At 42.1% G+C, this 13,297-nt stretch overlaps 1 protein-coding gene across 1 annotated transcript in view; it reads right to left on the bottom strand.

Annotated features, from left to right (window-relative positions):
• PLEKHH1 (pleckstrin homology domain containing, family H (with MyTH4 domain) member 1) overlaps positions 1-8,520 on the bottom strand; it is a 45,346-nt gene extending 36,826 nt beyond the window's left edge. Inside the window, exons 1-2 of the mRNA XM_010083227.1 lie at positions 8,395-8,520; positions 2,572-2,634 (exon numbers count right to left, since the gene is read on the bottom strand). Coding sequence (XP_010081529.1) covers positions 2,572-2,634; positions 8,395-8,520 — 189 coding nt within the window. The remainder of the gene's footprint in view (positions 1-2,571; positions 2,635-8,394) is intronic.
• Positions 8,521-13,297: the final 4,777 nt, after the last annotated feature.

Raw genomic sequence — 13,297 nt, 5'->3', positions numbered from 1 at the left:
CTGATAAGTGTTTTCTCCAGACCTGCTAAGGAGTTACCATGTTAGATATTTCAGAAGCTTTGCCTGTTTTTGAGCTCCTGCCAGTGCCAACACTTGTTTGGGTGCAGGAGAAGCACCAATGTAATGCTCCTTCACTACAGACAGTTTCAATGCACTAAAATCTAGCTGCTGCTGAAGCCTTTCAGATTTTAAGAAGGTTTTAAAACGTCTTTGCTTTCTTCAAAACCTACATCTCTCAATATGACAGTCTGTTTTATCATTACCTCAACCAATTGCAACAAATTATAAGACTTCATTTCTAAAGGTGAATGGATTTCTGCCAACTTAATTCAAACCTGCTAATTGCAGCATTTGATGACAGAAAAACATCTGGTTCAAACACATCCCAGAGACACTGAATCTGCAAAGAAACCAACTCCAGATACCACTAATTTGGCATGTTTGGAACCAGGAAGGCAGAATGCACGCAGTGATCTGAGCACTTCACAGTCTGTGCAAGAGTTACTCACGCTCTGTAGAGTAGCCTACACTTCATACTTGTAGAAGCTGTGTTTTGTCCTCCTGTCTGCCTGAATTAGGCAGAGAAGCAAACTGCCTCTTCCTCATACTGAATCAGAAAGGTAGGCGCCCAACATCCGAGCCAGAAAACTAAGCCTGCTGAGTCGGATGTGTTTTCATTAGAGTTTAGGGTGATTATAGTAAAAAGAAACGGCCCCTCCTTTCTGTCTGATGCCCAAATGCTGACTCTGTACTAGAGGCTCAGAGTAGGGACTGCAAACATGTGATTTCCTTAATTGAGGCTGGCAGCTACAGGGAGCCCATTGAATTCACAAATCCAACCTTCCAGACTCCTGGAGAGAAAGATAACAACGGATTTTACACTTGATGTGGAGCCTTCTCATTTGTCAGCTGCTTCTCGTTCATGGTAAATATACTTGTTAGTAGAAAGGAATGGTCCTACTCCTTATGCTGTGACTTCAGGCTGTCAGGCAGCAATGAAGTATTTTTCTAGGAACATTTATCTCTGGATGTGGATAAGGCTGCTGGAAAGGCAGACCCTACAACTTTGAGGGTTGCTAGTCTTTAGGACCTGCCAACACATGGCTGCAGAACTGCTGGTGGCAGGTGACTGAAGGCAACCCTCATTTCTGCTGGTAGCAGGTGAGTGAAGGCAACCCTTATTTCTCCTACACCTTCCCAAGCAAGTTCTCCCTTTCTTGCCCATTCTCTGATCTGGATCTGTCTTGCTCTCCATCTGCTCCCTTGCTGTCATTGCATTTTACTATACATGGACACTCTACTCCTGTCATTGAGGTGTCTGCTAGCATGAAACCTCCTTCACTGGCCTGTGGCAGCAACTATATTTGCTGCTGATGCTGTCACAGTGACAATGTTACTGTCTTGGTGCCTGTCTTGGTTGAGTGTGGACTTACTGCTATCACCCTCAAGAACAACTCTTGTTCTTGCTTGGCAGTTGCTGATCTAGCAGAGAAGCCAACAGCATGCTGACTAGACATAGCATCTTTCCTATATTTAAGCTGGTCAGAAAAAAAATCTTGACGTCAATATCGAACTGGTATGGAATAGTACATTCTGCAGGCGGAATACCTTATCAGGTGCTTCAAGTTCTTGATTCCTAGGCAATACATTTCCCAGTGCTTATAACGCTGCCTATTCAGTCCTTTGCTACTGCAGTCCTCTTTGACAGCCATTCTTGGCCATCTTGCACAGCTCTTAGTTCTGTGCTTTAATCTCTGACTCTGTGCTCTGTCCTGGAGCTCTTGTCCAGGTTGTGGGAGCTGGTTCACTCCAAACCTTTCCCTTCAGCAGTGTTCTCCAGTGATGCAGGAGCTCAGACCATCTGGCTCTTCCTAGCTCTTTTGTTTTTATAATACTCCTTACAGTGCAGACTGTACAACAGTCTGCTTCCCAAAGGCCCATTATTCTTTATAACCTGTTCACAAGCTGAAGTCTCTCTCTCTCTCCCCTTCTCCATTATTCAAGAAGCATAGAAGGGCTAGTTCAGACAATATGGCTAGTTTTCAGATAGTTGCAGTAATATGCAATGAATTCAGCTCTTATTGCTTTTCTCCATGGGCTCCCAAGCCAATGCAGTAATTACTAAAAAGAAAGTCCAAAGCAAGACACACCCTTACTTCTTTCAGAGAACCTTCTCTACTTCTAGACAAGTCCTTACCAGTACTCTTAAGCACTTGTTTTCTGAGGACCTGCTAGGCAGCTCTGTCTCTGCACTTTAATCCTGAGGTACAACATCCCCTTCCTTTTCCATAACCAAGCATGCCTATAATGGATGAGAGTGTAAAGGCTGTGAAGCTGAGAGGCAGATACAAGGTCCTGGTTTTCACTTAGCGTTGAACCTATTTAGGTGCATGTTCATAGTTTAGGCTCAAAGACTGGGAAGCAGACCAGAAAATCTGTTCACCACTGTAAATCAATGTTTCCCTAGCATAGCACAACACTGAAGAGTGCTGTCTGTATGCTAGACTGGAGGGAATTGAGAGTAAGTTGCTGCTGGGCATATACCAGAGCAACTATAAGAGAATCTCTTACCTGTTTCTCTGCATCCTCAGCTCTTTGCTCTGCTTCTATCACTCTCTGTTCCAATTCCTGCATCTTCAGAGCCAGAAGAAAATTAGGTGAGAGGGGGAAAGAAAGAAAGAAAAATAAATTAACGTCGCCTGGAAATTCACCTGTTTCACTCAGGAATCTTCTGTTTCTCATGCAGGTCTACAGATCTTTGGCATCTTCTGGGTTAACTAGACAGCTCTGACCAGGGGGTGGGAAAAAAAAAAATGTCTTTGACCTTTTCCAGTCTTCTGCCCTACTTTGAATTTACCGGAACTGTTTTCTTATTAGCAAGCTTCATCATTCATTACACGGGTCAAAGGAATAGCCCCAAAGTCTTGACCCAACCTCTACAATTTACACACCATGGGCTGTCCCTGCAAGAAGCCTGTCTACAGTGTAGCATTCTTTTTTTGGTTTTATTTCAGCTAGGATTCATTCACAATATTAAATAAAAATGAGTACATCTTGGAAAGCTCACAGCAGGTTCTCTATGATGCCACATTATAAACCAATGGATACTTTGCTTTGGTTTCAAAAGCATCACAGGCTCATAACTGACAAGATTAACAACGATCTTAACTCTCCTATGCTTCTTTTCATTTTAGAGAGCTTTAGGAACTGACAGTTCTGTGATTCTATATCTGAGCATTGCTGCTACTGAAGTGAAAGGACACTGAATATAATTTTATTCTAAATGTATGTAAATCACTTCATTCTCATTGAAATGCAGATGTACCTGAGGTTCCTCTAACAACTTACCACTAAAGCCTAACAGTTTGGGTTTTTTGTGGGGTTTGTTTTCGGTTAGGTTTGGTTTGGTTTTTTGTAATAGCAACTTAGGACCTCAGTCAGGGCTTGCAAGGTCATCTTCCACCACCTGCCCTGCTTCAATAGGTCTCAGATTTAAGCCCAGCAATATGAAGCCAGTGACACTAAGTTTCATCCACTAAGCTGCAAAATTTGAGGAATGTTCACAGAGTTTCCAGCATTTACTTGTGTTTTGCTAATGAAGGAATGACAGAGAAGCAGCTTCAGAAGACTAAAAAAAACATGTTTCAAGCAGAAAACAAACTATAAGTGGAACTCAGCTCCTTGTCTATCCAATGCATTTTATCATTATTGATAAAGCACTGGAGACAAGTATTCAGGTTAGTCACTATAAAGACCAAACCAATAGTTCTGAAAATGGGACTTATTCCTCTTGGGTTCATCACCCAGAATGGAGATGTCAGCATTCCTGTGTTTCAGTTTCCCTTCCTTCAGACAGCAACAAGACAGCTCTCCTTTTCATATATACAGATTGATCGTAAGAGCAGACTTGACACCTATTGACAAACATACCAGAAAGGCACATGTTAGTAGACACCTCAATGGTCATACAACTAAAAAAGTCATGCCATAACAAATTCAAACCATGAAGATCAGAAAGTGACACATTTAGCATGACACCCCTCAGGTTTGCTTTTCCAGTGGAGCAATTAAGGATGTTATAGTCTACAGAGTTTAATAATCAAGGACATTTCTGTGGCAGAGGAACAGAGAGATGCCACAGAAGATGGCACAGATAGCCAAAGCTTCTCTGACTGAAGACCCAGACTCAGAGTTTTGGTAGAGATGGAGCTGAAGGCAATCTGACACTGACAGCAGTGGTCTGGGTTACAACATGAGTTCATGTCCATTAGGAAGAGTGATCTACCCATGCATTTATCTATGAGTCTCCAGATAATCATCACCACAAACAGTAAGCAGTAGCCTATATTGGTGAAAGAGAGATGCTAACTGGAGACAGAATACACCTTGTGAAACAAAGGCTGTTAAGACAGTAGCTTCTGAGTCAATGGCCTCTGCTAGTTTTTCTGATGAACTGACAGGGTCTACATTCACAGCACAGACTTCAGATGAATCTCCGGGCCTTTTCCCAAAGGCTATCCTCTTAGACTAATAATTGAATCCTCTACAAGGTGGGCACTCTCCATGAAAGACTTGGGTTATTTTAAGAACAACAGCACTGTTCTGACTGAAAAACTCCTTGTAGTCCCAGGCTCAGGACAAGTTTGCTTTGCATTGCTAGCAGTCTTCCTGATCAGGACAGAGAATGTATGTTGGGACGTTCCTGATCGCTAAAGGGTTATGAAACTTCTTGTGCAAGCAGGGTGACCTGGCAAAGTTCCAGTCAGATCAATTACTTTTGTCACCATAATTCCCTCCGTAGCCTTAAATGAACTTTTACTTTTCTTAACTTCCTGTACTACATTGTTGGGTTGTCCTACTATGAACTGTTAAATAACTGCTGTGTTTCTCATGTACACAAAATGATTACTTCACTCATCCCCAGTGTCAGCTGTCTCACTGGAGTGCATTCAGATTTAATACACCCATGTTTGTAAGGCTCTTTCAAATCCCTCAATGAATTAATAATACTGCTTGATATTTACATGGGTCCTTTCATTCAAAATGCTTTATAATTTGACAATTGCTACTAAGCAACTTGACCCAGGTCACGTTAAAACCAAAAAACCCTTAGAGATCCAAGCCAAATTCAAGTAACTCTTCTCCCAAACATGAGCCCAGACAGCTTGTACGGAGAGAAACAGGCCCAGAGGCCCAGTTGTATAGCCACAAATGTTCATTGTTTATTGAAGTAAGAAGCAGGTTAAAAGGTACCGAGATGGCCCTTCTAAAAGACGCAAAAGATCCTCCTATCAGCCATTCACACAGGCTTTCCCTCTCCTGATGCTCAGAACATGCTAAGTAAGACTGAGTGAAAAAGTTCATGCATGTCTCAGCCTCATTTTCCTCCTGTCATTCTCTTCCAGAGCTCACTCCTAACCAGGTCATCTTGCTGCCAAGGCAACAGCCTGCTATGTTGCTCACCAACAGAGAAGTATCCCTTTCTTTGCGTGTGTACAAGAAAGTCAGAGTGGAAACAACTGCCTGTTTCCAAAGAGACCAGATCCCTGCTGATGTCCACAACAAGGCAGGACCCTGGGGTCTCCTGCCCGGTGGGGCTCCAGCAGGACAGCTGAACTTCATCTTGGAGGCAGGGGCTGGGGTCCCTCTGCGGTACCGACCCACAGCCAGGCTCTGTGCAGCTTGGGGGGCACTGCTCGATAGCTGAGATGGGGCTACCAACGTGGAAGTTTAGACCATGTGAACTAGGGCACTGGCAGTTAAACCATGGGGTTTTAAATTCCTCACGTTCTGAACAGCGATCTAGATTACTCAATCTAAGCCGATTTTAAAAATCTGATGTATTTACACTGTTAGCGCACATTGTACTACCAATGCCAGGCAGGAGCGATTGCAGTTTTTTTTGTGAGTAATAACAGCATAAAATCTACCTTAAATTAATAAAATTGGTTATAAAGACTGATTTAAAACGTGGGAGATCAGGTTTCCAAGCCTTTCAATCACAAGCTTCCAGACCCCTGAGACAATTTAGATGGTGAGCAAGTATCACACCACTGTTAAGATTCTGGCAGAATCACTTTTTTTTTTTTAATTGATCTTCCTGTTGCTGCAAACCATATCAGAAGATCTCAGGGGCAATGCACACCACAGGTTGGCAACACAGCCTCAAACTGTTCCCACTTGACATTTTCCAAGATCTTCTCCCCTGCCCCCCAAAAAACCTTCTTGAAAATGCAGTACTCTCAAATAAGTCTGAATCTCTTCATTCTCACAGGTATAACTGTAAGAAAAAAAAAAATAAAATTGCAGTTGCTACAAATTATATGATAAAAATCCCTGGAGCTGGCATCACTGTGCACAGAGCATGCATCTCCTTCAGTTCTGCATCACTGCCAATCTGAGGAGGATGCAGCATGGACAGGAGACCCAGTTACGGCAACTGCTGTGGAGCCCTGTGGTGACTGAGGAGAGGAGGGTCTCTGAGCAAGTTGTTGCACAGCAGTGGGGAACCTAAGGCACAGGACACTTCCCAACAGCAGTGTTCAGCATGAGCACTATCTGCTGAGCCCCTGCTCTGGTGCCCCAAGTCCACCTCCATCAGGAGACCCTGCCAGAGCTGCCCCACACTCCCTGAGGCTCTCCCCTTCCCACATGACATTCAGAGGAGGGAACTGAAAACCTGCTAGCTCTTTGACCCTTCAAGTAAGCCTACAACAGCACTGTACAAGTAGTTACAGAGTAACCTGATCACTGAACCAAGCTGTTTCTTAATCTTAACAAAGGGAACATCGCTGTGACTGAAAAGCTGGATTAATGGCAGTCAGGCCCCTTTCCTTGAGGAGCCCCCTGAAGCAGACAGCAATTTCATTCTCTGCCATGGTCCACTAACCTCCCTAAAGAAACAGTCAAAAGATCTCCAGCAAGTCTGTTCTCCAAAAAAAACCCTGATAGGTGGGTTTCTTTGTTTCATGTGAAGATAGTCAGGAAGTTTCTCAAAGCAGGAATTAATAAAGCACAAGGCCACAGATCCCATAATGCTACGAACGTAGAGTATTGCACATGAGTACTGGTTGTCTTTACCAGACCTGTGCCACATCTATATATTATTTTTTTAATGTGCCTTTATCTAAATGGACTTTATGACCACTTTCAATATTTTCCAAGGTAAATAATCACTAAGGTCCATCTCAGAAGCTACCTTGAGAAGATGAAGGTAATGCTCAGAATTGCATCATTTCTTAAAATATGAGTAGAATGAATGTCTTGTGCAGCATACAGCATTAATGGAAACCTAACTACAGTGAAAGCAAGGATGAAAATTGCTCCACTCTGAAGCAGATGTTATTTGGATGTTTTTACATCCAAAACCAACAAACAAAAACATACACAGAAAAGTTACATAATACAAAATGGAGCAAAAGTGAGTTTAGAACATGTCTGTCACCAGGTACAGCTCAAAAGCATTTGGAGTAAGCTGCAGTCAGTTGTAAAGATTTCAGCTTCATCAGCAAACTGTGACTGAAAGAAACTGTTCTCACTTTCCAATAGTAATTGGATATCTGAGCAATCTTGGACTGGACTGTGACAATGTAAGCCACATCTTGAAACAAGGAACCTCACAGCAACCTACAAACCTGGATTTTATGCAAATCAGAGGTTAGTGAAAAAGCTTTAATTGAAATTGAAAAGAACTCAATTTAAGGTAAAGAAAAAACACCAAAAATCTACATCATGATGGAAACCAAGAAAACCCCCAACAGAACCCTCAAACCTTTGCCAGTCCTTTCCTCCAGGACTGCAAACTAGTTCATTTAGTGCAGTTGAAAGAGATTAGTTGGAGACACCTATAAAACCAGATGGATGCCACGCAAGTTTCTAACATCCAGATCTCGAAGTATCTCAGTCCTGCTCTTCAGTATCCCCAGAGCATTTTGAGTAGATATGCAATGTTATTCTTGCACTATAGCAGTCCATGTACCTCTGTCTAGTCTTTTAACATTACAGCATAATTTGCACTCTCGTAAGCTTTTCTATTGATAGCCAGGTCCTGATCCTGCTGTTCTTATGCAAAATACCCATCTTTGCTCTTCAGCTGCCTCAGTCACTTTGGATATCCAGAATCTTGCTGGTACAGTGTTTTCCAGTAGAGCCTGAGCACCTGGCAATTTTCCAGTAAACAAGGCAAAATTCTTATTTTCACTAATGCCACTTTACACCACTCTGACAGGCACATCCCTGTATCTCAAGCAATAAGCAGAGTGCAATGACATACTGTAATCAAGGAAGAGAATCCCACTGCAAGTAACAGTTTTATTGGATAGCCTGGCATTTAGGGATTTTTTTGCTTTCACACCATAATTCAGTTGAAAGTAGAAGAAGCCACCACTGCCTCACCTTCTCAGCTAACAGCTCTCGGATCTTGCTTGCCTGCAAGCGGAATTTGAAGAGCTGTGACTCCAACACAAGACATCGCTTTTGCCAGTCCATACAGCTGCCGTTCTCCACTGCGAGTTCTGCCATTGTGAACTTAATCATCCACTTGGAATGTCATCTGAGGTGCTCTAAAAGTCCTACAGAGGAGAAAGGGGGAAAAAAATATGTATTTTAGATGGGCAAAATGTTCACCCCTTGTGCCTAGCTTCCTCGGTCCATCTTACATGACAAGTAACAAAGGCTACTTCTTCTGCAAGCAGAAGTTGAAATGGTACTGTCTCAAGTTATCGATATTGCCCTCTGCCAGAAGTCACTCTTTTAATCTTTTAACAGATAAATATTCAAACAAACTTTTACCTCATACAGACTATGTTAAGAGGATGCAAGTGTTGTCAATCTCTAACTACTTGATACAGTTAGTCCACAATTAGAGTGGAAGAATAGCTGTTCCACAGTATCTAAACAATCTGTTACAACACAAAGAAATCCCAGCCAGGAATAAGCTTGGGCTGAAGACAAAACATGCAGGTCTGCTGAAGTCCTTGTAGACATCAAGAGATACACACAACTCCACAAAGTGGAAAAACCTGTGGTTTTTGAAGTTGTTTTATTTTCATACTCAGTAACTGTTTAGACATTTCAGTTATAATATCTTTTAAAATGAGCACAAGGTGAAATGTAGGTAATAAATGTCCTTAATCAAATTCAGGCATTTGTGAGCATTCACAAAAAGGTTTAATATCAGCTTAGTGTGTGCAGTCCAGCAGCCAGCTATATAATCCTACAATAAAACATGTTTTCAAAGCTAGAACAGTTATTAGTTCATCAGCTTCATCAAAACATTGAAACCCATCCTTATTAAAGGAACTTCTCACCTGCTTACAGGCAAACTTGGTGCTTTCCTGAACTGGGACGAAAGTAACTCAGCCTCATTGTCTTCACATCTGCTTTTGCAGGGTGGGAAAGCATAAGATGTCCCTCTAGTTGTACCCACTTGCCAGGACACCTGGCTCATATTTTGCATGTACAAGACCTGACATTCAAGTTTCCCTATGTATACATAACAGTGTAAGTATACATAACACAGCAGGCCACTCTATCCAGCCACATCCTGCTGTTCTGGGTTAAGGAAGACACATTTTATACCCTTTAGCAGCAAACATCACCTGTAAATTATTTTATATGCAGGCTGCTTTGTTCGGTAATAGAAAGTTTTCCAGGCAGCAAGCTGCCTGCCTTTCCAATGACTTGTGAAATCCTGTTGCAGGTCAGAAGGTAGGTTTAAGTAAAACAAGGAAAAGGCACACTCACGTTCAGTACTGCATCACCAAAAACACTCTACAGTAGGAAGGAAGACCAGTATTCTACAAGCAGCACACCTCCAGCTTTACAGAAATACAGAGGCCATCCTTTTTCACCACCCAGTCCAGCACATAGATCTAATCTCTAGCTCTAGCTCCTGGCCAGGCATTTAACCAGGCTACTCACTTCACAACATCGTAGGGTGTCCCTCTAAGGTAGTGCTATCAGTCCTTCTGATATCCAAGTCTTGGAAGGATCCTACAACACCCCAAGTTAGTTTACAGCTAGGTCTGTTCTGGACATAATAATTCAGCTCTCAAATGAAATTCTGTTCTCTTCCATGCTGGTATTAAGATATTTTAGACTTTATTCATAGAGTTTAAGTCCAAAGAGGACATACAAATTAATGGTATAAACTCTAATGGCACAAAGTAAAACGAATTTGATTTACCACACAGCTTATGCCAGAGCACAAGTAATTTCCTCAGACAGTCCATAACTTCTGGTTGAACTGAAATACACCATTGTGAACAGAAGCTGAAGACTGGGATAGATGTCCTGAATCATTAAGTCTCATTCCTTCTTACTGTAGGCAACTGCATCACATAATCCCTTTTTTTTTTTTCCCTAGAACCATGCAGGCAGTTTTGCTCCCACTATTCCTGTTGTTCTAGAACCTCACCCCTCTAATGAGCCGCCTTATAATTACCAGCATAAATGTAATCATAACCAGCTTGCATCTGTTCATTCTTGTAGAATATTGCCCTTCAGCTTAGCTAGGTTTTTTTCCTCCCTCATATTTACCCCTTGGTATATTTATAGATATCAAAAGCTCTTCCTTAAAGACCTCTTTTTGCAAGGCTAGAGATTAGGGACTCTCTTATGTTCACAAGAAAAGCTCACCACGCTCCCTCTGCACCTGTTCCAGCTTTGGTGCACATGATGTAAAAGTGTTGCGTTTTATCTTGTTCACTCCCCTCCATAGACATAGGTGACCACAACTGCATCTGGAAGGCAACGTGCAATCTCACCAAAGCCTTGTGTAAGGTTACTCAGTACTTCCCATTCTCCTACGGAATACCTCCATGATTGCATGGTTGCATTTTACAACCACGTTACACTGCTGGTCGACCTTCACAGGCAAGCCAACACAACTGGAGCAGAGGAATCTCAGCTGGCTGCACCTTTGCAAGTGTCAGACATGGGAGTGCAGGGGGCCCATTACAGTGACACTGGAACACATTAATAAAGCACAGATCTGTGCCAGATCTCCACAAGACCAAGGATCTCTGTATTACAGTCCATGGCAAAATTTAACAAGCCCATGTTTACCCTGCAACTGATTAGTAAATCCAGATCTCTTCCTCCTCTGCTGTTTCTAAATAGTGCTCTCACAGGTTTTGTGCCCACTTCATTACTACTTCTAATGTGCAATTTTATTTAGTGTTAATAGTTTATCCCATCCTTACTAATCCTCTGGGTCAGCCAACTCTTCCAGTAAAATACCTACCTCATAACAGGCCCCCCTTCAGCACAGTGTTGTCCCATTCTCTTCTGCCATTTCTTTGTCTATCTTATCATTCTTCTATTAATCCCCATCTCCTCCACTTAAGCTAATAAATTCCCTGTGTGTCATCATACCAAATTATTTCCGAAGGCCAAAGATTAGCATTATGGCTTTTCCTCTCTCTAGCAAAACCCTTACCCTTTTTCAGAGAAAGATATTGTATCACAATGTCTCACATTTACCCCTACATTACAACTTTATTTACAACTTCAAATTTATTCTGAATTCTCATTCACAGTTAAATGCATCATTCCTTCTACCCCATTCTCCAAAACACAAGTAGTTCATCTGTATTTTATGAATTACAATATCAACTTTATTTTGACAGACTGACTTTAAATCCTTGCTACTGGACCTGACATTTCACATGCCATTTTTTTGTAATTCTTAATCATTTTAATTCATTAAGTTCTCTGATTCCCTCCTCCCCTCCCTCAGATACTGGTAGTTTTCATATCAGATAAAGAATTTATATGGTTATATAAACCATGTTTACATGGTTATAGAAAACTGGTTCTTTTTTCTCCTTGGCATATGAAGAAGTTGGGAATCAGATACTTTCAGGTGCAGTATTCTTACTGTAGGAACTTGGAAAATAGGAGGCAGCTACTTTGTTCAAACACAGAGATTTTCAAAACTTCATTCTTACATGCATACAAAGACTACTTAAAGAGCAGCTTGTATTTTCAGTGTTAAGTATCAAACAATTTCCAGGGAAGATAAGAACCTACAAAGTCTTTAGAAATTAGTGGAGGAAAAAAATGACTGAAGCAACAGCTAAATGCAGACATGAGACTTTTAGTTTTGACTATACCTGTAAGTTCTGATCAACATCGGAAGCAGTTCTGACACTAAATGCTCTATCCAAAATAAATATTATTAATATATTTACTTGAAGTGCCCATATCCAGTTGTAATTCTGATGAAGCTAAAACTTACACCAGAATGTCATGGGGTTTTTGTTTTGTTTGTTTTACACCAGAATCAGCTGATGTCCCAGATGTCAGTGGATCCAGACTAGAATTCAAAACACTTCATAGACTTTGTATATTTCCACCTGAAAAGCCTTCTGAATAAAAAGCAGTTCATCAACATGAAGACTTTCAGGTGCAGATATGAATGCAAGCAGAGTGTTAGTTGCTTTGTTCATTCAGTGTAAACCCTGCAGACAAGTGAAACAGTATTTCCATATTTCAAATATGAGTGTCTCCTCAGCTCAGGAATCAGTTTACCCAGGCTGTTATAGGGCATTCAGTCAGCACAGGAGTGCAGTTCTTAGCACCTGCCAGTAAAACACACCACCTGAACACCAGAGCTTTCAGCTACCATCTTATTGCAAAAGGAACCGGCAGAAATGTGATAAATGGAGAGAGATTTCTTCCCATGTCACTCCATCAACACCACGAGGGTCAGCAGTATGGGCGACGGTCAAAAGTCAGTGTGGAAACCCCACACTATTAATCAAGTCCTTGCCCCCAGTCATCTCATTTTCCACTTCACAACCAGTTTTATCCTCCAGCTTTTTAACCCCGATGCCATTGGAATTGTTCAGCCACACGGTCATTTCCAGTTCACGAGTGCAGCCCGGGATGTGCAGAGCATGGGGGAAAATAACGTGACAAGCTTGGGAAGGACAAGGCTTGGCAAGGGCCAGGGGAAAGAAAAAAATAATAATATTTCCCTCTACATCAGAGCAGGTGCCTTGCCTAGTAAAAGTGCCAGAAGGCAGACGGAGGGGTCCCGGTTTTGCCATTCTGCCTCCAGAGGTCTTCCCCGCACAGCTAGGCTTGCCAGGCAGACAGAGGAGACCGCAGGGCTCACACACATTTACCCGGGGTCTGCACCTTTCCCTCGTGTCGCCGTTCCTCACCCCACCTCCTCCACGCAGCCTCAGGGACCAAAGTCCCAGCCCCGAAGGCAAACCCACTTGTTTTAAACAGCAAACCTCAACTCGCAGAGATGACCCAACATCACCCCCAGAACAAAAAAAGCGGG

The sequence above is a fragment of the Pterocles gutturalis genome, unplaced genomic scaffold (genome assembly GCF_000699245.1).
Source record: "Pterocles gutturalis isolate BGI_N339 unplaced genomic scaffold, ASM69924v1 scaffold27896, whole genome shotgun sequence".
In the NCBI taxonomy this organism is placed as follows: Eukaryota; Metazoa; Chordata; class Aves; order Pterocliformes; family Pteroclidae; genus Pterocles; species Pterocles gutturalis.
Note: the sequence above shows the minus strand (reverse complement) of the source record. Positions and strands in the feature narration are given on the sequence as shown.